The 25,318-nt window shown below is 43.3% G+C and overlaps 1 protein-coding gene across 1 annotated transcript in view; it reads right to left on the bottom strand.

Moving 5' to 3' along the window:
* Nucleotides 1-1,189: 1,189 nt before the first annotated feature.
* npc1 (Niemann-Pick disease, type C1) overlaps nucleotides 1,190-25,318 on the bottom strand; it is a 29,240-nt gene continuing 5,111 nt past the window's right edge. Inside the window, exons 2-25 of the mRNA XM_064933994.1 lie at nucleotides 20,835-20,963; nucleotides 20,577-20,683; nucleotides 20,189-20,352; nucleotides 18,355-18,522; nucleotides 17,112-17,361; nucleotides 16,921-17,003; nucleotides 16,407-16,777; nucleotides 15,951-16,177; nucleotides 15,616-15,716; nucleotides 15,093-15,195; nucleotides 14,758-14,947; nucleotides 14,211-14,393; nucleotides 13,926-14,040; nucleotides 11,448-11,575; nucleotides 8,930-9,064; nucleotides 8,701-8,790; nucleotides 8,390-8,580; nucleotides 7,855-7,970; nucleotides 7,578-7,707; nucleotides 7,137-7,322; nucleotides 2,583-2,814; nucleotides 2,285-2,398; nucleotides 1,561-1,723; nucleotides 1,190-1,341 (exon numbers count right to left, since the gene is read on the bottom strand). Of these exons, the coding sequence (XP_064790066.1) occupies nucleotides 1,259-1,341; nucleotides 1,561-1,723; nucleotides 2,285-2,398; nucleotides 2,583-2,814; nucleotides 7,137-7,322; nucleotides 7,578-7,707; nucleotides 7,855-7,970; nucleotides 8,390-8,580; nucleotides 8,701-8,790; nucleotides 8,930-9,064; nucleotides 11,448-11,575; nucleotides 13,926-14,040; nucleotides 14,211-14,393; nucleotides 14,758-14,947; nucleotides 15,093-15,195; nucleotides 15,616-15,716; nucleotides 15,951-16,177; nucleotides 16,407-16,777; nucleotides 16,921-17,003; nucleotides 17,112-17,361; nucleotides 18,355-18,522; nucleotides 20,189-20,352; nucleotides 20,577-20,683; nucleotides 20,835-20,963 (3,759 nt within the window). The 3' untranslated portion in view covers nucleotides 1,190-1,258. The remainder of the gene's footprint in view (nucleotides 1,342-1,560; nucleotides 1,724-2,284; nucleotides 2,399-2,582; nucleotides 2,815-7,136; nucleotides 7,323-7,577; nucleotides 7,708-7,854; nucleotides 7,971-8,389; nucleotides 8,581-8,700; nucleotides 8,791-8,929; nucleotides 9,065-11,447; nucleotides 11,576-13,925; nucleotides 14,041-14,210; nucleotides 14,394-14,757; nucleotides 14,948-15,092; nucleotides 15,196-15,615; nucleotides 15,717-15,950; nucleotides 16,178-16,406; nucleotides 16,778-16,920; nucleotides 17,004-17,111; nucleotides 17,362-18,354; nucleotides 18,523-20,188; nucleotides 20,353-20,576; nucleotides 20,684-20,834; nucleotides 20,964-25,318) is intronic.

The raw sequence follows: 25,318 nt of genomic DNA, 5'->3' as shown, positions 1-25,318 counted from the left end.
CCCTGGCTATAGGAATACAGTGTCACACAATACTGTTATTATAACATGAATAAAATTACCTCAATTCAACTGGTAAAGTGTTCAGTAACTGTGGAACCATATAAATATAATTACAGAATTATTGTGTTTGTGTGGATTATCAACACATCCAAGGTACATTTTTTCTTTAAATATTTTTTCATTATTAGTTACATTACAGTGTAAATCGGTACAGTATACATCAATGATTCGTCATATCAAATAGCTATCCTCAGAGAAGTCAACCTTTGCATATATCACTCTCTTTACACATAGTATTTAGCTAATCCAAATACAAAAAACAACACTGGCTGGTTTCACAACTATTGATCCCCAAAAGAAACTAAAGGGTAGCATCGGTTTTATTATCCAAACTAGAAGGTTGTGGGAGTTGAAGTTTCTCCTAATGTCACACTGTGTTGAGATAGAAAACAGTATACATCATCGTATTGCTGTTGATTTAGGGGGGTATTCTAGGTTACTGAAATGAGTTGTGTTCATTTGGCACCAAACGGAAAAAAGGGCCAAAAACAGGGAGGGACAACCTGGGCCCACAAAGCGTCTTCAGAGTAGGAATAGTGATTATTTTGACACTGCTGCTACTCGCTGTTTATTATCTATGCAGTCACTTTAACCCTCCTACATGTACAAATTACCTCAACTAACCTGTACATTGACTCGGTAGCGGTACCCCCTCAGTATTGTTATTTTAGTGTGTTTTTACTTTAGTTTATTTCGTAAATATTTTCTTAACACTGCATTGTTGGTGAAGGGCTTGTAAGTAAGTGTTTCATGGTAAGGTCTACTACACCTGTTGTATTCGGAGCATGTGACTAATAACATTTGATGATTTTGATCTAGGACCAGCTCCCACCTGTCAACGTAATCCTATTCATTGTGATCTAAAAGGCTAAACTGATCCTAAATCAGTACTGCTACTCTGAGATGCTTTGTGAATACAGGCCCTGGACTTCAGTTGCAAAACATTTGCCACTGTGTGCACAACACCCAGAATTGCCCTTGAGAATTAAATTGGTGAAAATAATCATTTGAGAAGGCCTCTGACAGACACCGCACACTGTTATTCCTGAGTTGCATCCCTGCGATATGCTGCGTAGTGAATGGTTGATGAGTGTGTCAATAATCATAGAAACAGCTGCTCCTGTCACACTGAGTCACCCCACACAGTCTCTCCCAGACCAGACAGACTGGTTAGTTGGTTCATACCATTGTCCTGTCTCTAGAAGTTGAGGAGGCGTTCCCTTTCTGTGCCGGCGTAGCGTTTGTTGGTTGCAAACACCTTGGCCTTGTTCACCGAAGGACCTGAGGCGAGAGACAGATGGTGTCATTTTTTCAAAGGCATAATCGTTAAGGACTTTTGGGAGGCACAACATACTCCGGTGTTAAGCAAACCTTAATTTCAAGGCACACTTCCTTTTGTTGATAGACGGTGCTAGTGAGCTTAGAGAAGTGCTATAGTGTGCTGTTAGGAAGGGGAATTATATGTGAGGTGAAAGGCCACACAAACCACACCATGCGTACCTGCATAGCTGAGCAGCACAGGGAGGAAGATGAGTCCGTGCGTGGCCCCCAGCAGCACCATGGCCAGGTACATGCGGAAGTAGAAGATCTGGAAGATCTGGGACTTGGACAGAGCCAGGATCAGGATGCCTCCAAACTTAGTCAAAGTGATGCCACTGAACACCTGGGAGAAGAGGTGGTTTAGTTATATTCTGCTGGTCAGCATTCCCTCCAGTCAATAATGAGTAAAATAACCAGTTTCTAAAAACCTGAGTAAAACAAGGAAGTAATACTTCTACTTTTATAGATATTCCATTCATGCCAAGAATTCAATTTTACTCCACAGTTAATTTTGCAATACTATTTTTTGCATGTCAGATATACTGCTATTTCAGAACTATTGGGCAAAGGATGAACTAAATGCTTTTCTTAAAAAAAATATTCAGACAGTGTGACATTTCTATGGACAGAATACAGCGTTCCAGTCTGTGGTGAACTACAAAAGTAGAGCTGAGGTCTATTCATTAGTCCTATTCCGTTGCAAAACATTTTGTCTGGTGCAAACTGTCTTGCAACCTAAACACTTTACCGTTTACTCCAGATACCACACGGAAGCAAACAGAACATAACATGGAGGCACCTACCGGAATTTGTCCTATCAAAACAATCGTTTACGTTGCAAACCGTTTTACAGACAAAACATTTTGCAATGGAATCCAACTAATGAATAAACCCCTGTACTTACTGAGCTGCCCATGTGGGCCAGAGCCTCCTCAGCCCTCTCCACCCTGGTACTCTTCACACTGATGGAGAAGGCCCTCACTATGTGACTGCAGAACTCCACAGAGATACCACAGCTCTGCAACACACAAACAATTAATAGACTGGGAATACTGGGCTGTGTCCACAACAAAGAGTTCTCTGCATCCTCTTGGTGTCAAAATGTGGCAATAAAAAATGACTACCAAAACAACTGAAATATGCCAAGTTACAGGAAGACATGATGTTAAAACCAGCTGCTATCAGCCCGTTTCTTCACTCACCATGACAAGGTTGACGAGGGACACAGCATTGAGGCTGATGTCCCAGAGCCACATGACCCCGAACATGTTGACCAGGATCATGGCGATGGTGATGCTGACCAGCACTCCTGACCACAGCTCAAAGCCCAGCAGCACCGTGGTAACCACAAAAATGGCCGCCAGCGACACGCCCAGCTGGAAGACCGTGTCGTAGGCTATGGTGAGGTACTGCTCATAGAACACGTAGAACACACTGGAGGGAAAACAACGGTTACAATTGAAGACTAAACTAATTCAACATGACTATTACAGGATGTAGAAAGCTACATGTTGTGAAGTGTGTATTTAAAAAGGAACATTCATTGCCCTAGTTGTGGCCACTCACAACACTAAAAAAAGATTTGACAAAGAAGCATCAAAAAACAGGGCATTTGACTGGTCAGATTACATAGGCCAGTCTGAAAGGTGAAATCTTTCAAAACAAATTATATTAGTCAAGTGCGCCGAATACAACAGGTGTAGACCTTACAGTGAAATGCTTACTTATGAGCCCCTAATCAACAGTGCAGTTCAAGAAAAATAATTGGGATAAGAATAACAAATAAAAGTAGCAAGTAATTAAAGAGCAGTAGTAAAATAACAATAGCGAGACTATATACAGAGGGGAACTGGTACAGAGTCAATGTGCGGGAGCACCGGTTAGTTGAGGTAATATGTACATGTAGGTAGAGTTAAAGTGACTATGCATAGATGATAACAGAGACTAGCAGCAGTGTAAAAGAGGGGAGCAATGCAAATAGTCTGGGTAGCTACTTCATTAGCTGTTCTGGAGTCTTATGGCTCGGGGATAGACGCTGTTTAGAAGCCTCTTGGACCTAGACTTGGCACTTCGGTACCGCTTGCCATGCGGTAGCAGAGAGAACCGTCTATGACCTAGGGTGGATGGAGTCCGATAATTTTTAGGGCCTTCCTGACACCACCTGGTATAGAGGTCCTGGATGGCAGGAAGCTTGGCCCCAGTGATGTACTGGGCCGTTCACACGACCCTCTGTAGTGCCTTGCGGTCGGAGGCCGAACAGTTGCCATACCAGGCAGTGATGCAACCAGTCATGCTCTCGATGTTGAAGCTGTAGAACCTTTTGAGAAATCGGAGGACCCATGCCAAATCTTTTCAGTCTCCTGAGGGGAAATAGGTTTTGTCGTGCCCTCTTCACGATGGTCTTAGTGTGCTTGGACCATGTTAGTTTGTTGATGATGTGGACACCAAGGAACTTGAAGCTCTCAACCTGCTCCACTGAAGCCCCGTCGATGAGAATGGGGGCTTGCTCTGTCCCCAATCACCTCCTTTGTCTTGATCATGTTGAGGGAGAGGTTGTTGTCCTGGCACCACATGGCCGGGTCTCTGACCTCCTCCCTATAGGCCGTCTCATCTTTGTCGGTAAGCAGGCCTACCACTGTTGTGTCATCAGCAAACTTAATGGTGTTAGAGTCATGCCTAGCCATGAAGTCATGAGTGAACAGGGAGTACAGGAGGGGACTGAGCACACACCCCTGAGGGGCCCCTGTGTTGAGGATCAGCGTGGCAGATGTGTTGTTACCTACCCTTACCACCTGGGGGCGGCCCGTCAGGAAGTCCAGGATCCAGTTGCAGAGGGAGGTGTTCAGTCCCAGGGTCCTTAGCTCATTAATGAGCTTTGAGGGCACTATGGTGTTGAACACTGAGCTGTAGTCAATGAATGGCATTCTCACATAGGTGTTCCCTTTTGTCCAGGTGGGAAAGGGCAGTGTGGAATGCAATAGAGATTGCATCCATCTGTGGATCTTTTGGGGCGGTATGCAAATTGGAGTGGGTCAAGGGATTCTGGGATAATGGTGTTGACGTGAGCCATGACCAGCCTTTCAAAGCACTTCATGGCTACAGACGTGAGTGCTACGGGTCAGTAGTTATTTAGACTGGTTACCTTAGTGTTCTTGGGCACAGGCACTATGGTGGTCTGCTTAAAACATGTTGGTATTACAGACTCGGACAGGGAGAGGTTGAAAATGTCAGTAAAGATACTTGCCAGTTGGTCAGCGCATGCTCACAGTACACGTCCTGGTAATCCGTCTGGCCCTGCGGCCTTGTGAATGTTGACCTGCTTAAAGGTCTTACTCACATCGGCTGCGAAGAGCGTGATCACACAGTCTTCCAGAACAGCTGGTGTTCTCATGCATGTTTCAGTGTTTTTTGCCTCGAAGCGAGCATAGAAGTAGTTTAGCTTGTCTGGTATTCTTGTGTCACTGGGCAGCTCTCGGCTGTGCTTCACTTTGTAGTCTATTGGTTTGCAAGCCCTGCCACATCCGATGAACATCAGAGCTGGTGTATTAGGATTCGATCTTAGTCCTGTATTGACGCTTTGCCTGTTTGATGGTTCGTCGGAGGGTATAGCGGGATTTCTTATAAGCTTCCGGGTTAGAGTCCCGCTCTTTGAAAGTGGCAGCTCTAGCCTTTAGCTCAGTGCTGATGCTGCCTATAATCCATGGCTTCTGGTTGGGGTATGTACGTACAGGTCACTGTGGGGACGAGGTCATGCACTTATTGATGAAGCCAATGACTGATGTGGTGTACTCCACAATGCCATCGGAGGAATCCCAGAACATATTCCAGTCTGTGTTAGCAAAACAGTCCTGTAGCTTAGCATCTGCTTGATCTGACCACTTTTTTTATTGATGTAGTCACTGGTGCTTCCTGCCTTTTTGCTTGTAAGCAGGTATCAGGAGGATAGAATTATGTTCAGATTTGCCAAATGAAGAGCGAGGGAGAGCTTTGTATGCGTCTCTGTGTGTGGAGTAAAGGTGGTCTAGAGTTTTTTTCCCCCTCTGGTTGTACATTTAACATGCTGATAGAAATTTGGTAAAACGGATTTAAGTTTTCCTGCATTAAAGTGCCCGGCTACTAGGATCGCCGCCTCTGGGTCAGCATTTTCTTTTTTGTTTATGGCGGAAAACAGCTCATTCAATGCTGTCTTAGTGCCAGCCTCAGTCTGTGGTGGTATGTAACCAGCTACGATGAATACAGATGAAAACTCTAGGTCGATGCTGTGATTAAATGCACTATACGGGTGGCGCAGTGGTCTAAGTTACTGCATAGCAGCGCTAGCTGTGCAACCAGACTCTGGGTTCTCGCCCAGGCTCTGTCGCAGCCGGCCGCGACCGGGAGGTCCGTGGGGCGACGCACAATTGGCCTATTGTCGTCCAGGTTAGGGAGGGTTTGGCCGGTAGGGATATCCTTGTCTCATCGCGCACCAGAGACTCCTGTGGTCGGGCGCAGTGTGCGCTAAAAATAAATGCACTATATAACCCCTCTCTAACCCTTAAAACAGGCAGTGTAGTAAATATAAACAGGAGTGGCCATAAAACTTAGATGTCAAGGTCAAACAAGAGAAAAACTGTGTTACAATGGCAGCCATAACAACATGTTATGAGTCTGACTAACTTCACCTTTTATGGAACCCTGGACTTTGAGTCCTAAGAGACCACAAAATGTAACAGCTTTCAGAGCCGGTTCATTTAGCAAGATAAATCAGGAACTCAGAAACGGTGAGCATCTATCCCACTAGTGACAATAGTTTCTCGTTCTAGTGGCAGCTCTGCAGAGTGATCACTAGCTAGCACAGCCACAAAGTCGTTCAATAAGATTTTAAACTTAACCAAACTGCTGACCCTTGACTCTCAGTTCTATTACATTACACATAAAACTAATTGGAAGAAGGCGTTTTCTGTACGGTGGAGTTATGTTAGGTCTAAAACATTAACACGGACCGCTTGCGGTACAGGGACCTTATCATTCATAGCAGCGAGAATTAATAATAATAATTAAAAAAAAGGTTAATTAATACACCATTGTAGGGTTCCCACCTGGCCATATCTCCATGTTACAGCATTTGTTTACGGAAGACAGAGGCGACCACCTGTGCTAATTATCTATTTAGTGTGCTCCGAACAACTGTGTGGAAGCATAACTGGGAAAGAAGTGTAGCTTGGATGCTCCATAGCTGTACGGATCTGTAATTGTATCTTTGATTAGATTTTTTTCTCGCTGATGAAAGGGCCATATGTTTCGAAAGCCGTATCGCAAGCGATGATTACTGACGTTTCTAAACATAACACAGGGACTAGATTGTAGTACACATGAGCCAATCGTGGGTGAAGCGGAGGGCTGAAACTGTAGGGAGAAGGCAGAATGCCACCTAGAGTTTGAGAGCTATGCTAATCCTAACCTTAAATTAAGACCAAAATACCAATTTTTGTTTTTATGAATTGTTACAATATAGCCAACTTCACAGCTGGTTTATCTAAGGAGAAATCATCCAGTTCTGCCTCCAGGACAAGACTCATGACAAACGACAATTGTCAACCTGCAAGATTTTACCAGTGACTTTTATAGCAACAGGTAAGCCAGTGACACTGACCCTTTGCAGGAAAAGCCTCACCCTTTTAAGTGCTGGTGATATGGAAACAACACTGGAGCAGATAACTCCTATTTGAGCGAGATAACAGGAATCCTTAACTAACATAGGAGTTAGCCTAGTTTACCTGTAGGGGAAGACTGTGTGTCCCATGGCGGTTGTGATGTTGTCAGCCAGCACACGGGCCATCTTCATGGCGTCTATAAAGTCAGGTGAGTCCTTGAGGATGGTGTGGTAGGTCATGAAGTAGGTGGCCCCCACAGACGTGGCGTTCTCCTTCAGAACCACCGCTGAACTGTAGGCCGCATGACCACTACAGGACCACAAAGACCAAGTTAGAGACAGAAAGAGTAATTCAGTTAAAAGGAATTTCAATTCCCTTAAACTGAATGATTCACTTGCAAATGTAAGCGTTCATAGACAATTCAGAGCTGTGGTGAAAAGCAAAAGTGAAAAGTAAAGATTCAGATGAGTGGTTTACCATCAACTCAAACCCCACATCCAATACTTCTCAACACACAATCCTTTATGAGCCATACCTGGATTGCCAGAGACACACAATAATTACCCTTTCCCACACTTGACGTTAGGGTTGTCTGACAGGAACATGGGGAGGAAGTTCATGAAGATCTGTTCCGTAGGCCTCAGCTTCCCACTGGGGGTCATGGGGCGGCAATGCACACACGACGTGTCCACCACTGATGAGAGTAGACAAATAGGTACTTCAATACAATATTTTTATAACATCAAATTACAAAGAAAATTGCAGAATGCCCCAGAAGAGTTGTAATATCTTCAGTGTGTGTGTGTGTGTGTGTGTGTGTGTGTGTGTGTGTGTGTGTTACCTGAGGCATTGCAGAAGGCCCCAGAAGAGTTGTAATATCTACAACAGGTGGACTGAGGCTTGACCCAGTCAAAGTAATCATCCAGCCACGACGACGGGTTGAATCCTATAGTGGTGCTGGGGGACAATAACATGGAGAGTATTTGATCCTTTTCTATTGGAAGACATTCAAGAAAGTCTCATAATTCCTTCAAACAAGAAGGTATTTGTCAATGAGTTCACTGCTATAACAACAGCAGCTAAACCCAGAGTTCTAGTCACCCTGTTTGAGTTAGACTGACTTCACAGCATAATACTGATGTCAACATGCAGTCCAAAGGTAAAAAGAGTGGAGGGGAGGGTTGCTGTTGCTTCACTCACTAGTTGCTGTAAGGGAGGCGGTGTGTGAATGTGTGTGTCACTCACTAGTTGCTGTAAGGGAGGCGGTGTGTGAGTGTGTGTGTCACTCACTAGTTGCTGTAAGGGAGGCGGTGTGTGAGTGTGTGTCACTCACTAGTTGCTGTAAGGGAGGCGGTGTGTGAGTGTGTGTCACTCACTAGTTGCTAATGAGAGATGCTGTGTAGACCTGTTGGATCAGGGAGTTATTGTTGCAGCCCACCCCTCCACACACAGAGTTCTGGCCCTCCAGACTCAGGTAGTCATGGCCATCCTCCACCACGAAGTAGACCGGAGGACCCGTGTGGAGGTACGTACTCAGGTTCTTAAAGTAGTCCAGCACGTACGAGTCCTATAGGATGGGAGATTCAATAGAGAGATGTCCAGCATGAGCCAATGTATCAAAACTAAGAGCACAACACCAAATGTCATTAGCCCACTGAGTGGGGCTGGTGGGGTTAGACATACTTACATCAGGCATGGAGAGCTTCTGGTCCAGTCCAATCTCTACCTTATTGGTGACAGCAATACTGAAGGACAGCAGCCCCACAAACAAAGCCACCTGTCCAAGAAGAGGAGACATTAAAGACGCACTATGTTTACATCAATTGTTGGTTTAAAATGCAGGCTCTATTGTACATTTACATTCAAATCGGAGTACCAGCACTCGTTGTGGATGAAGAGGGCGTAGATCTACTCACCACTATGGGTCTGACCCACTCCTTGAGGATGAAGGGGGCGTAGACATTCTTGAAGAAGCGGAAGAGGAAGCCATCAGTCTTCCCCTCCTTCCCCTCTGGCAGCTTCACACAGCACATAATGTCCAGACGATTCTCCTGGCAACATAACACATGTTCATTCTTGAAGCACAAGAGAATGATACAAGTTATTGTGTTAACGCTAGTCAACAATGGCTCCAAAAATTACCTTCAACTTCCTTCAAACTGCACACAGAAACTTACAAATTACATCCATGAGTTTCTCAACCATTTGAAAGCATGTGAATGCATCCAACTGGTATTTATAACTTCACAACTGGTAAATTCCAACCTCCCAGGTGGTTACGAATGCAGGAGAAGGCCCCAAGGACCCAATTAGTAAAACAGGTAGAGAATTTACTTCCATATTAGACTCCAGTGTCTCGATCTGAAAGAGGTGAAAAATCTGGATCCCTACAAATTAGCTGGGCTAGACAATCTCGACCCTCTCTTCCTAAAATGATCCTCCGCCATTGTCGCAACCCTTATTATTAGTCTGTTCTCTCTCGTATCGTCTCAGATTCCTAAAGATTGGAAAGCGTCCGCAAAAATGCTAATTAATTACTTAAAAATCATACAATGTGATTTTCTGGATTTTTGTTTTAGATTCCGTCTCTCACAGTTGAAGTGTACCTATGATAAAAATTATAGACCTCTACATGCTTTGTAAGTAGGAAAGCCTGCAAAATCGGCAGTGTATATCACTTGTGTAAATGACTAAATTGTAATTACTTCGCAACTATTGGCCTATATATTGCCTTACTTCATTTGCACACACTGTATATAGATTTTTCTATTGTGTTATTGACGGTACATTTGTTTACCCCATGTGTAACTCCGTGTTGCTGCTTTTGTCGCACTGTTTTGCTTCATCTTGGCCATGTCGCAGTTGTAAATGAGAACTTGTTCTCAACTGGCCTACCTGGTTAAATAAAAGGTGACACCTTCTGCTTCTGAGTAACCCCAAACCCTCCGTGTCCGGTCTGGAGCGTGAAGTCACAAGCAAGACTAAAAGCCCTGGTCTGCCCTAGAAAGCCTATGTAAATTAAGATCGCCAGAATGGCTATACAAAACTTGGAGATGGACATTTTGGGCTCTAAAATGTATTTATTACGATCATGTTTGATCCCCATAGTGAATTATTTGAAAGTTCAGAGGATCACGTGCTGACACAGATCAATCACGGGCCGGCAGGCTACGAGGAGGCTCCCGCCCTCATGCATGTGCACCTAAGGGTGTTTTGTGCTGTGCTTTTATCCTCTGTCTAGTTCAAACGTCATCACGGTTAGTCTGTCATCACGGTTAGTGTAGTTGTATATACCTGTGATTGTATTGCTTTTTATCCTGCTGATTTTCTTGTGTATGTAAAGTGACTTTGGATGTTGTGAAAAGCTCTTAAAATCAAATATATTATTATCCAGATGAGAGCAAAGTCAACAAGCCTGTCAAGTGGAGATGGAGGTGCTGACCAAAGTCTATGGGGCTGACAGAGGATGACAGAGTGGAGAGCAGAGGATGACCGTATGACAGGGTTTACGTGCCTTTGAACAGGGTATGGTAGTAGGGGCCAGGCGCACCAGTTTGAGTGTGTCAAGAACTGCAACGCAAGAGTTCATGCCCCTAAATTATTTGGGCTGTTCTGAGGGCAAAAAGGGGGGTGTGCAACTCAATATTAGGAAGGTGTCCTTAATGTTTTGTCCACTCAGTGTACATCGTATGTCTGAGGTCATTCTTTATGATGACATAATGATGCAGTTGCACAAATGATAAAGAAGTCTACAATCATATAAAAATACAGAATCAAGATAATGCATGTGTAGTCCACTCTTTTCTCATGGGGCAATCCAATCTAGCCTTACCAAGTTGTGATGGGTTGTTGTGATGGTAGCCCAGTCACTTTTCATTTCCCGATGGAAGGCCCATGGCCACATTATACCTAGACTAGATAGGGTACTTATTAACTATGCACAAATTTGAGTTTGATTTTACAATGCGAGTCACCATGCCGGCATGTTCTGTATTTAACTGTACTAATCGTCAATGGAAAGAGTCTTAATTTTCCTTTTTTCCAATAAATCAACCGTAATTCTGATTATCATAGTTAGTATTTGCTGTCCATTTTGTTTTCCAATGTTAACCTGGCTAAGTTTTAGGTAACGGTCAACTTTCAAATTAATCTTCGGACGCAAAGGTTTAACAGTAAGCTAGCATCAGGTTCATATACATTAAAACTAGGTTGACTCTCAGGCAGGATGAAAATGACTACGTCGACCATGATCCTTTGCTAGTTACAGCCACTTTCACCATGCCCCTTAGTGATTTTTTGTGTGCCATTTAGACCTATTCAGCAACATGGCGCGCTTCAAATTCAAATACCTCCGGTTTCATACGCCATTGGGAGTTTTCCATAGTCACGTCAGCACTATCACTATTTACTGGTTGTAATGTCCATGCGCCTCACCTCCTGTCGCTTGGCATCCAGGCCCAGCAGGCTGACAAAGCAGCTGATCTGTAGCAGAAAGTCAATGAACACAGCTAACGCAGCAAACAGGGAGAAGGTCCGCACCGCTGGCATAGTGGACAGGGCCCCTGGAGAAGAAAATAGTAGTTAACTCATTGACAGAGCTCCAGACTAAAGATTGTGGTTACAAAACATTTGCAGTCAATACTGAAATCCATAGAAAGGACCTAGTTGACATCTTCAATTATCTACATCTAGTGTGTTGAGACATACTACTTGGCTACATTATACAACAATCAAACATATTGTATGATAATTGTAATTTGATGGTTGCTTATATTTGTCCTATTTTAGACATGTACATGTGTATTAATACACGTGTGAATTGGAAATATAGAAAAAAATAAAATGTATCCCAACTCTCCCTGAGAAATCCTCAGAGAGTGGCGTCAGAGCCAGGATCTGCCATTATCAACGGCGACCATGGAGCAATTAGGGTTTAAGTGCCTTGCTCAATGGCACATCAACAGATTTTGCACCTTGTCAGCTCAGGGATTCGAACTAGTAACCTTTCGGTTACTGGCCCAACACACTAACGCTAGGCTACCTGTCGTCCTTAGTATGCCAAGTAGTGTGTGTCAACACTGGAGGCGTTAAGTGATTGAAGGTTACAGGTAGGGCTGTAGCGGTCACAAATACAGTGGCATTATTTTATAGTAAGAACACAATTGAACAAAGACAAATAAAATAGAAAGGACATTTTCTCCAAACGACATGTAGGTATTCTGTGTTAAGCGGTTAACAAAGAAACGGGTACCCCTGTATGCTTCATTTAAAGTTATTTATGGAACTTCAGTTGTGACACAAACGTTGGGTTACATGTTTTGATTTTTACTACAGTCTAAGGATGCATGATGCAACTAATGATGATTTGAAAAAAGGTGCATGAACTCTGCTTCGTTTTAAGTGCAGGCTGTACACACTTAATCAGTCTCCCATTCACAATTTGATAAGCACTTGATGAATTTCTCGGCGGAATCCCCTTTGTGTGGCCATAATGCCCCCTGACAAAAAGTCAAGGCCTTTTGCGGCCAGTGGCCGTTGTGTCCCTGGGCTGAACGTAATAACTCTAATTCCCTTCTCCCTGCGTGCTCCGAAGCACATCTCACTCACATGGCGTTCCGTCACGTGATCGGGTCTCTCACAGGCTACAAGTGAAGACCAACACATGCAGACACTTGCGTCCTTATCCAATTCTGAGGCGCATATTGAAGACATTGGAAGAACTGCCACATTTACAACAAGATGAGTAGGCCTAACGCAAGGAAAAGTACTAGCCTATGTCAATTTACTATTCCTCTTAGCACAAAAGTTGATCAAATTTGAGATTTTTGCTTCCAACCGCCGTGTCTTTGTGAGACGCAGAGTAGATGAACGGATGATCTCGGCATGTGTGGTTCCCACCCTGAAGCATAGAGGTGGTGTGATAGTACTTTAATGGTGACACGGTCTGATTTATTTAGAACTCAGGGCACACTAAACCAGCATTGGTACCACAGCATTCTGCAGAAATACACCACCCCATCTGGTTTGCGCTTAGTGGGACTATCATTTGTTTTTCAACAGGACAATGAGCTACCTCCAGGCTGTGTAAGTGTTATTTGACCAAGGAGAGTGATGAATTATGACCCGGTCTCAACAAAGACACGACTTCAAACCAATGAGATAGTTTGGGATGAGTGAAGGAAAATAAGCCAACAAGTGCACAGCATATGTGGGAACTCAATCAAGACTGTTGGAAAAGCATTCCAGGTGAAGCTGGTTGAGAGAATGCCAAGAGTGTGCAAAGCTGTCATCAAGGTGGCTATTTTGAACAATCTCTGCACCCAAATAGCAAATGGAGGATGCTTTCCCATGGTTAATTTTCATGCCAGCAAGGCCTAGCCTATAGAAAGCTGATGGGATCCACCTATTTTTAGTAGAGGCCTTCACTCACATGAAAATTTTGCGCAACATGAGCTCAAGGGCTTCTTTGAAGTGTTTGATTCAATTTTTGATTACATTTTAATTTTACCTTTATTTAACTAGGCAAGTCAGTTAAGAACAGATTCTTATTTTCAATGACGGCCTAGGAACAGTGGGTTAACTGCCTGTTCAGGGGACAGATTTGTACCTTGTCAGCTCGGGGATATGAACTTGCAACCTTTCGGTTACTAGTCCAATGCTCTAACCACTAGGCTACACTGCCGCCCCATTGCATTGATGTCAGAGTGATTAGAGGGACAATAGAGTGCTGAGTACCAGGCAGTTAGCAAGTTTGGTAGGCTACTAATGACCATCAGCAGCAGAACTTGAAGAAGCCTAAAATATCGAAACTAAAACAGTTAAGTGGAATTTGACTGCCTTCATGACTCGTGACCACTGGTGTGGCGGTAATATGGTCACCGTAACAGCCTTAGTTACAGGTCATTCTCATACCCAGGAAGAAAGCCACGGTCTCAGAGAAGGAGGAGAGGAACATGCTTGGAGCCACGTCTCCTAGGATACGGCCTATCTGCTGGTGCAGCTCTTCATGAGGCATCCGCTCATCCCTCTGCACAGCAAAACAACACACACAGGAGGTAAATAGTGTGTGTGTGTGTGTGTGTGTGTGTGTGTGTTAAAAAAAAGAAGAAAAAAAAAGTCAACACTGGTATTCAAAACTATGTCCAATAAATCATGGTTAGTGTAGTCAGACAAGCATCAGGCAAGCATAATGCCTACCTGGTATGTCTGTACAATGATGAAGATGTTGTCGACGCCCACGGCCAACACCAGGAAGGGGATGACCTCGATGACGATGAGTGTGAGAGGGATGCCAGCGTAGCTGAAGATGCCCAGAGAGCAGGCCACTGAGCTCAGCACGATCACAATGCCCGCTATGCCCAGGGAGATCTTAGAGTCCACCTGGGAAGGGATAAAGACAATGAGTCTTTTAACATTTAAAATGTGTCATTTAGCAGACAACTCATCATTTTTCTGACGTTTGAGTTACTGGATGCATTGTTCATTCCTTCTCAATGCTTTCGAAATTAGTTTTACAAACTCACACCGCAAACAATATGATCTTTGCAAATGAAACAGATATCATGTTACTAAAGGAAATGGTGACAAGGTGAACAGCTGGACAATACACTATTGTAAAGTGAGTTAGTTGTCTCACCTGTATTCGTCTGAAGCTGTGGATATGCCCCAGAGCCCGGGAGATGTAGACGAACATCTTACTAAATTAAATAAACTATTATAATGTCTGAAGTTAGTTACTACTAACCAATACTCTCCTGAAGCTGTGGATATGTCCTAGCGCCAGGGAGATGTAGACGAACATTATAGCATAGCTGACCACGACAGTGCTGAGGTCACTTTCGCTCTCACGGTTGATCTCGTCCTCAATGCTCCTCTCAGAGTTGAAGGAGATGGTCAGGTTGGGGTTTGTATAGTTCTTCAGGAATCTGATGAATCTGGAAACAGAGACATGGAGGGTTGTGTTAGTGCAATGGCAACTCTTGGAACAAAACCAAACCATTTTTGACTTATGAAATTAAATTTAGTCTATACACTAGCATCTGAAGGTTGATAGCTAAAAAGTATGAGCTTATTGCTCACTCTTTTTCCCAGGCCAGAGCTTTCCCCAGCTTGACAGTGTCGTTATGGTAGTTGTTGACAGGGAACGTGATCACTAGAGCTGTGGCATTGTTGTAGTTGGTTGCTACAGTGGGGAAGAAAGATGCAAATATGTCATGGTCAGGGAATTTGTGTTGACAGTAGACAAACTATAGTAAATCAATAGAGAAGATACTGAAGGATAGCATATCCAGGAGATTCAAAGCTGCAAACAGTCCGAGACAGCTAATTACACCCAATTCTACACAGGCCAATTACCACAAACAAATGTGGTCTCTCTGCATAATAAAAACTATAAAATAAAACTACAAAACATTTGTGCTTAAACTGACTATATAAAAGGAGTTATGTAATAAAGTTAACTTGTCAGTGCTAAAAATGCTTTTCCCAATTCAAACATACAATTAAACATACCCACAGAAAAAGCAGCACAAAATAGAAAGGTATATTGCCCAGTGACTAGTACATTCTATTTCTTTGTGTGATGATGTACATGTATCCTCACCATCATAGCCTCCCAGGACCAGCCAGGGGAAGATGGGGCCTCCGTAGGTGCCCAGGCAGGGATCGTGGAGCAGACTGGTGTCATTGAGGGATGCTGGGGCACTGACACAGGAGAGACAGAGCGAATGCTTTAAGAACTCTGAGGTAATATACACAAATCTATGACTACTATTCACCATTTACAGCTATGAGTATATACTTGCTGAAGTGAAACGAGGAGCAAGAAAGGATTGAGTTGAGAGTTGGAGAGGAACTCCAACTAGTATAACCTCATGAATTCAGCAGCATTCCCCAGATGCAGATGTCACAAGAGAATGTGTTCCGAGGGCCACTCACCTGACACAGTAGAGGAAGTGTGTGTGGTAGTCTGCGTAGACGTAGAATTCATCTCCTATGCTATGGTCCAGCTGTTTGTGACTGTTCTGGAAGTAGTTGAGAACACTGAGGATGGTACAGTTGTCGTTGTATGGGGCCAGTGGGGCCAAGCAGATATCCTTTAGGGTCACCTTCTGGTCCCCGTATGAGGCCACTATGTTCTCTATGTCCGTCTGGAGATCCAACACCTTAGAGATGAGCGATTGTGGAAAATTGAGAGAAATACAAACTAAACAAACTAAAGCTATAAAATGTCACATCAGAACGAAGGCAAGGCCCAAAGATGCCTTCCTGAATTGGTCTACAAGAGAGCGAATATATTGTCCACAACCAATAATCCCATTGAAAATGTTACAACAACTCCATCTGAAAGTATCAACCAATCACCACCCAGCCCAGTTCCTCTACCTAACCCACCTGGTGGAGGACGTCCTTGTCCAGGGGGGCTCCGAAGGGCACGGGTGCCCCCGCGGGGTACGGGGAGTAGGAGGATTCTGACTGCAATGTGGTGGTGATGATGAGCTGCTCTGCCCTGAAGAAGGGTCCAAAGTGGCTGTCAAAGTAGTCCTTCTCCTGCCTAGCCTGGCTGCTGGGCGAGGACCACAGCTCCACAGGGTCTGTGGTGATTTTCATGTAGACCAGGCCCCCTGAGCAGGTAGCCACTATGATCAGGCTGCCCAGGATGACCATGAGGGGCTGCCGTACGCAAAACGAGCCCCAGCGGGTAAAGAGGTAACGCAGGGCGTTCTCGAAGTGCTCGCCCAACGTCTCGCCACACGACGCATCCACTGAGAGAGAGAGAGAGGGAAGACAGGAGGTTACGGGTCAGATTGTAGCAAGAACAGGTTTGTAGCTGTATCTTACTGAATATTGTACTTGGTTATTTTCCAAAATGAGACAGAGTCAGATCTCATGCCAAATAAAAGAGTACCTTGATCAATGCTGTCATTGTTCAGAGAGTGAGGGTTATTGCTGTCCAATATTGGGCCATACTCAGACTCTATTCTCCTTTTTCTGAATAAGAAATAAGAGAAAGAGACAAGCATTACATACGGCTCCAAAATGACACTGAATAGACAAGCATTACATTCTGCTCCAAAATCAGTGCCCCTCAGTTATCACCTGTAGCACCAGGTGCCAATCACGGTTCCCATGAAGACAAGGAGGAAGGCCATGTAGGAGATCCACATGATGAGGACCATAGCGCCGATGCCCAGGATGGTCCATGGTGGGGGCAGGGGAGGGGGGACAGGCTGGGGGCCACAGGCCGGGCTACAGTCCTGGCAGGAGCAGGGACCAGAGCCATCCTCCAGACCCTCCGTACAGTCGTATGTCTTGTTGTTCATGGGGCTCATACCGGATACTGACACGTCTGGAGAGGTGGGGGTGATACGAGGATGTTGAGTTATTTTGTTGTGATCATTAAAAACGAAAGAAAGCATTAGGCATAAGTACTCAATATTGTGTTAATGTACACATTACATACACTGAACAAAAACATAAAACGCAACATGTAAAGTGTTGGCCCCATGTTTCATGAGCTGAAATAAAAGATCTCTGAAATAGTCAATACGCACAAAAAGCTTATTGCTCTCAAATGTGAACAAATTTGTTTACATCCCTGTTAGTGAATATTTCTCTTTGACAAGACAATCCCTCCACCTGACAGGTGTGGCATATCAAGAAGCAGGTGCACCTTGTGCTGGGGACAATAAAAGGCCACAAAAATGTGCAGTTGTGTCACACAACAAAGCCACAGATGTCTCAAGTTGAGGGAGCGTGCAACTGGCATGCTGACTGCAGGAATGTCCACCAGAGCTGTTACCAGTTCATTTCTCGACCATAAGTCGCCTCCAATGTCATTTAAGAAAGTTTGGCTATACGTCTAACCTGCCTCACAACCGCAGACCACGTGTATGGGGCGAGCAGTTTGCTGATGTCAACGTTGTGAGGCCATGGTGGTGTTGGGTTATGGTATGGGCAGGAATAAGCTACGGACAACGAACACAATAGCATTTTATCAATGGCAATTTGAATGCACAAAAATACCGTAATGAGATCCTGAGGCCCATTGTGAGGCCCATTTTGTTTTTAAGGTATCTGTATTCCCAGTCATGTCAAATCCATAGATTAGGGCCTAATTCATTTATTTCAATTGACTGATTTCCTCATATGAACTGTAACTCAGTGAAACCAATGAAATTGTTGCATGTTGCGTTTATATTTTTGTTCAGTGTAGTTTCACAGAGACCAGTGACATTTTCAAACAGTGAAATTACATATCTGATGACCCTTGTTGGGACATCCATACCTGGCATGTACAAAGTGCAAATATTCTGTGTCTGTCCATTTAACTTAATTTCACCTGAGAATATAGGGATGATGGTGAAGGGACTCTGTCCGTTGTTGATGTCGAACATGTACTCGATCCAGTTGGTGGCGTTGCAGTCACTGGCATCTTTCCCACAGAGCAGTGACAAGGCCTTCACATTACTGGAGGGAGCCTGGACATCCTGACAAGCATTGTACATGGCTGCCAAGAAAGAGAATCAGAATTATATTAAACACCTTGGCACAGACCAACATCTATAGCATTAGGTCAACAATAGTTATGCTAGCCAAGGGAAGTGATTGCGTTTTTCCACTCTTCAAGCTGTGACCTTCAACTGCATTTTGCCAAGTTAACCACAACACAGGGGTGTTAATCTGACCCTTAGTTACACAACTATTTGCATAATACAAGGAAAGTAATTTGTTTGTAGAAATCTACTTATCAAGATATTCACCGGCACTGCTACTCGGTCAGCATATACTACAAGCCCAAAAGTATGTAGACACCTGCTCGTCGAGCACTTCTTTCCAAAATAATGGGCATTAAAATATGGAGTTGGTTCCCCATTTGCTTCTATAATAGCCTCCACTCTTCTGGCTTTCCACTAGATGTTTGAACATTACTGCGGGAACTTGCTTCCATTCAGCCACAAGCGCATTAGTGAGGTCGGGTACGGATGTTGGCCGATTAGGCCCGGCTCGCAGTCGGCCTTCCAATTCATCCAAAAGGTGTTCGATGGGGTTGAGGTCAGGGCTCTGTGCAAGCCAGTCAAGTTCTTCCACACCGATCTTAATAAACCATTTCTGTGTGGACCTTGATTTGTGCAGTAGGGCATTGGCATGCAGAAACAGGAAAGGGCCTTTCCCAAACTGTTGCCACAAAGTTGGAAGCACAGAATCGTCTAGAATGTCATTGTATGCTGTAGCATTAAGATTTCCCATCACTGAAACTAAGGGGCCAAGCCCGAACCATGAAAAACAGCCCCAGACCATTATTCCTCCTCCACCAAACTTTACAGTTGGCACTATGCATTGGGGCAGGTAGCGTTCTCCTGGCATACACCAAACCCAGATTAATCTGTCAGACTGCCAGATGGTGAAGCGTGATTCATCACTCCAGAGAACGCGTTTCCACTGCTCCAGAGTCCAATGAGGCAAGCTTTACACCACTCCAGCTGACGCATGGCATTGCGCATGGTGATCTTAAATAAAATGTTATTGGTCACATATGCTAAATATGTGTATGTTATTGAAGGTGTAGCACATTTCTTGATCTTAGGCTTGTGTGCGGCTGCTCTGCCATTGAAACCCATTTCATGAATCTCCCGACACAGTTATTGTGCGGACGTTGCTACCAGAGGCAGTTTGGAACTCGGTGGTGAGAGTTGCAACTGAGAACAGACGATTTTTATGCACAAGGCGGTCCCGTTCTTTGAGCTTGTGTGGCCTACCACTTCACGGCTGAGCCCTTGCAGCTCCTAGAGGTTTCCACTTCACAATAACAACACTTACAGTTGACCGGGCAGCTCTACCAGGGCATACATTTGATGAACTGACTTGTTGGAAAGGTGGCATCCTATGACGGTGCCACATTGAAAGTCACTAAGCTCTTCAGTATGACCATGCTTCTGCCAATGTTCCTCTATGGAGATTACATGGCTGTGTGCTCGATTTTATACACATGTAAGCAACGGGAGTGGCTAAAAAAGCCAAATCCATTAATTTGAAGGAGTGTCCACATATACTTTTGTATATATAGTGTGTCTCAAACTGTGATATAGAGACTGTGCCCACTAGCTGGATAATGACCATAGAAGTTGGCTCTGACAGCACAAACAGAGCTGGGACCAGGAAATGTGCCCCCTCACCATTGGCAAATGTTTGTCCAATGTAGTACTGGACTTCCACCACATTGGTCTTGTTGGCAGCTGTGTCATTAGTGAACTGGGTTCCATTCATAAAGAGACTCTGGAGGGGGCTGCAGGTTAGCTCACAGAACAGGTTCATCAGGTTGAAGAAACAGGCTGGGCATCTGGTGATGGAGAACACAGGGAGTCAGGATAAAGAAGCTTACTATTATCATCATCATCATCATCTAAAGAGACCTTTAGAAGGAAACAGGTGACAATGATAAGATGCCAACAAAGCTACCTTACTGCCAAGGCATCTTGCTAGACTATAGATATAACAGGGGTCTGTCCAAGTACGGCACACATAACGTCAAAGTCCCTTCTGCAAAGCCACCATGGTACGTACCGAGAGAGGAACTGTAGGGGTAACTGAAGGCTCCCTTTCAGAGTCTGGAGCTGCTGGACATCACAGCACAGACTCTGGTTCCCATAGTCATAGCCTGGACACAGCTCCTACACAGACACACGGTATAATTTCCATGATCGAACTTGGTTTTGCGAAAGTAAAACATGTGAGACAGAACACATTCCAATGTAAGTCAACTGTCATTTCAGAAGGCATCTTGAGAACCCGTTCAAAGAAAACGTCCATGGTCAACCTTACCGTGAGCAGCTCATGGCCCTCTGCTGGAAGTGGGATGGGTGGTCCTGTATAGTTGCAGTTGTACTTCTTCCCCGGGACCTTGTCAGAGTCACCACACTCACCGTACCAAACACAGTGCTGGGCTTGAACCTGAGAGAAGATAGGTAGGCTACTTATCAGAACTTAAATTTGCTGTTCTGTAGGCTACATATGCTGAACCATGGATGCACATTTTACAATGCTTTTGTTGCGGTCATTGAAGGCCCTCAAGAAAGTGTTAGTAGAGTTTCCTTCTGTTCATTTGAATTGGTGAGATCATGTGCTACTGTGTAAAAGTTAAGGCACGTAGCCACTGTGTTTGAACGCGAAAGACAATAAATGGGTAAATCCATTTGAATTCAATCCCTTTTTGACAGGACTTCATTTATCAAAACTTTCCATACATGATGGTCAATGGAAGTCAGAAAGTGACTTTCTGGACCTGGATGCCAAAAGACAGGGCCTTTCGAGGTGGATAGTAGGCTAATATTACACTCAGATGTGGTATAGAGAAAATAACACCAAGGTGCACAAGATGTCAGCTCACCTCTGCTTTAATTTAGCAAGAATCTAATTTGGGTAAATCATTTTGACTTATATCACTTTTTGACAGCAATATTTTTGATTCGAATGAAACCTCCCATACATATTTGTCCATAGTAGAAGTGCTTTTTGGACCTGAATGCCAAAACATTCAAGAGATAAAGGTGCTCAAAGGTGACTCCTTTTGCATACCCCACCATACCATGAGACATCCATGTCTTCATCACTGGAGAAGATAAACGATTGAAATCAATATCATTTAAAAGCTTACAAACAGGGTTGTCAAACTATTTCATTTCTAGATAATAAAAGATAATGTAAGACACATTAATTGTTTAACCTTTTTAATGTCAATTATCAAAAAATGTGTAAACTCCGATTATTTTCATATTCATAGGTTGTAGTTTAGACCCTATTTCTGAGGTTTGAATACAGTGTCACATTTTGGCTGATAAATGTACCAAAATGGGAATCTACTTTTAATTTCAACTTTCAAAATGGTAAAACAGGGTTGTCAAACTATTTGACACTTTATTGAATAAAAAAAACAAATGGATGCCCTTTTTTACCTTTAACGTAAATTCTAAAAACATGTACAGTGCATTCGGAAAGTATTCAGACCCTTTGACTTTCTGCATTTTGTTACGTTGGACTTACTCTAAAATGGATAAAAAATATTTTTTGCCCGCAATCTACACATAATACACCTTAATGACAAAGTAAAAACAGTTTATTTTTTGCAAAATGTATCAAACATAAAACTGAAATATCATTTACATAAGCATTCAGACTCTTTACTCAGTACTTTGTTGAAGCACCTCTGGCAGTGATTAAAGCCTAGAGTCTTCTTGCGTATGACGCTACAAGCTTGGCACACCTGTATTTGGAGAGTTTCTCCCATTATTCTCTGCAGATCCTCTCAAGCTCTGTCAGGTTGGATGGGGAGCATTGCTGCACAGCTATTTTCAGGTCTCTCCAGAGATGTTCGATCAGGTTCAAGTCTGGGCTCTGGCTGGGCCCCTCAAGGACATTCAGTGACTTGTCCCAAAGCCACTCCTGCCTTGTGTTGGCTCTGTGCTTAGCGCAATTGTCCTGTTGGAAGGTGAACCTTTGCGCCAGTCTGAGGTCCTAAGTCTGGCCACTCTACCATAATGGCCTGATTGGTGGAGTGCTGCAGAGACAGTTGTCCTTCAGGAAGGTTTTCCCATCTCCACATTTCTAAAAAACTGTTTTTGCTTTGTCATTATGCAGTATCGTGTGTAGATTGACGAGGACATTTTTATTCTTATTTAATCAATTTTAGAATAAGGCGGTTATATAACAAAATATGGAAAAGGCGTCTGAATACTTTCCCGTAGTCACTGTATACCTCAAATTCATTTTAGCATTTTTTGTGTGCATATATCCCGTTTTACGGCATCTGAGTTTGTGTTGTGCCCGCCATCTGTTGAGACATAACATGCTCTTGAATACAGGGTGAGTGTCATTTCAAATCATACAAATAGAATTCATGGATTCAAAGATGGTTGCTGGTCCACACGCCGTCAAATTACATTGTTTTCCTATGGAAGATTGACAGTATAATTTAAAACAGATATTCCCATTCAAGTCAACATTATTTGATGTCTGGAGCTCCAACCATCTGTGTGGTACCATTTGAAAGTTGAAATTAAAAATAGATTCCCATTTTGGTACATTTATCAGCCAAAATGTGACACTGTATTCAAACCTCAGATATAAAATAGGGTCTAAACTACAACATATGAAAATAATCAGAGTTTACACATTTTTTGATAATTGACATTAAAAAGGTTAAAAAATTGTGTCTTACATTATCTTTTATTATCTAGAAATGAAATAGTTTGACAACCCTGTTTGTAAGCTTTTAAATGATATTGATTTCAATCGTTTATCTTCTCCAGTGATGAAGACATGGATGTCTCATGGTATGGTGGGGTATGCAAAAGGAGTCACCTTTGAGCACCTTTATCTCTTGAATGTTTTGGCATTCAGGTCCAAAAAGCACTTCTACTATGGACAAATATGTATGGAAGGTTTCATTCAAATCAAAAATATTGCTGTCAAAAAGTGATAGCAGGAATATAATTTGGGTAAATCATTTGAATTCTAAATGAAAGCAGAAGTGAGCTGACATCTTGTGCACCTTGGTGTTATTTTCTCTATACCACGTCTGAGTGTAATATTAGCCTACTATCCACATCGAAAGGACCTGTGTTTCAGATTCTAAAATAAAACCTTCACTTCCGCAAATCACGTGCTGTGGTCTTCCGCGTTCCCCTTTTAAATCTACTGTTTCGATGGTTGACTTCCGAACAAGTTTCTTTCAGTTTCTTTCAGACTGATAATGTACAGTACACACTGCCCTGTTTCTTTCAGACTGATAATGTACAGTACACACTGCCCTGTTTCTTTCAGACTGATAATGTACAGTACACACTTTGCCCTGTTTTTTTTTGCATAGGTCTCGACAGACTTGGTTGGTTCCCTTATTGTCACGGTCAGGGGTTTCAAGTAAATCACAGTAAGATGCACTCTACGACTAGACTGAACTCACTAATGTGTTGCTACTGTTAAATTATTTCCAACATGTCTCTTATGAGTTATTACACTGGCATTTAAAGGAAGGGTGTGTTTGAAGACTTTAATGCACTTATTTTGTGCCTTTTCTGTGACCAGACCTTGGCTGTGCTCCGCCTAGTCTAAAGCCTTGTTCACACTGCTGAGCCTACTCCACTGCATACACACCCATTGTTAATATGACAACTAATGCAGCCATAGATAGATACAGCGAGTCATGTCTTAATGTGAACACGCCTCCGAGTTGGATACAGCCGTAGGGTACTCCCATTACACCCATGTTAAATTGCCTACTTTACTCATAACCGGCTGTACTCTTTTTTTAAATTATTATTATTATTATTATTATTATTATTATTATTATTATTATTATTATCATCACAGAATGTACATATGCTTGGGTGGTCATTTTTAACATTCTTCCATGTCGTCTTAATCCCAAACTGGATGCTCAGATACTGTCGCATGGAAAGTACATAACAATTATCAGCCAAAGAGCCGAAAAGCCGGGGTGTATTCATTACGGTAACTGTTTACCATTTCAGAACTAAATAGAAGCAAACACAGCAAAACAAAAGTTGCTATTGCAAATTCAGGTATGTCCTTCCCCGCTTCATTCCATTTGCTTTAGTTTAAGAAACGCTTTGCAACAGAATCGGTGTAATAAATACGCCCGTTGCATACCATTTTTGTTTGAACAATAGTTTCATCAACTGCCCAAGGACCAGGTTAGACAAACCTCATGGGTTCAGGCTATTACACTGCAGTGATGGAAAGCTGTGGCCTCCCGTTACTCAATACATTTAGCTACAATGCATTCAGAAAGTATTCAGACCCCTTGACTTTTTCCACTTTGTTACGTTACAACTTTATTTTGACATGTTAAAAATACATTTTAATACAATTGTATAATTTAAAAAAAGACAATTTACATAAAGTATTCAGACCCTGTACTCAGTACTTTGTTGAAGCACCTTTGGTAGCATTTACAGCCGCAAGTCTAATTGGGTATTACGCTACAAGCTTGGGAGACCTGTATTTGGGGAGTTTCTCCCATTCTACTCTGAAGACCCTCTCAAGCTCTGTCAGGTTGCACAACTATATTCAGGTTCCTCCAGAGATGTTCGATTGGGTTCAAGTCCGGGCCACTCAAGGACATTCAAAGACTTGTCCCGAAGCCACTCCTGCGTTGTCTTGGCTGTGTGCTTAGGGTTGTTGTCCTGCTGGATGGTGAACTGTTGCCCCAGTCTGAGCTGAGCGCTCTGGAGCAGGTTTTCATCAAGGATCACTGTACTTTGTTCCGTTTATCTTTCCCTCGATCCTGA

Source organism: Oncorhynchus masou, chromosome 3 (genome assembly GCF_036934945.1).
Source record: "Oncorhynchus masou masou isolate Uvic2021 chromosome 3, UVic_Omas_1.1, whole genome shotgun sequence".
NCBI lineage: Eukaryota > Metazoa > Chordata > Actinopteri > Salmoniformes > Salmonidae > Oncorhynchus > Oncorhynchus masou.
Note: the sequence above shows the minus strand (reverse complement) of the source record. Positions and strands in the feature narration are given on the sequence as shown.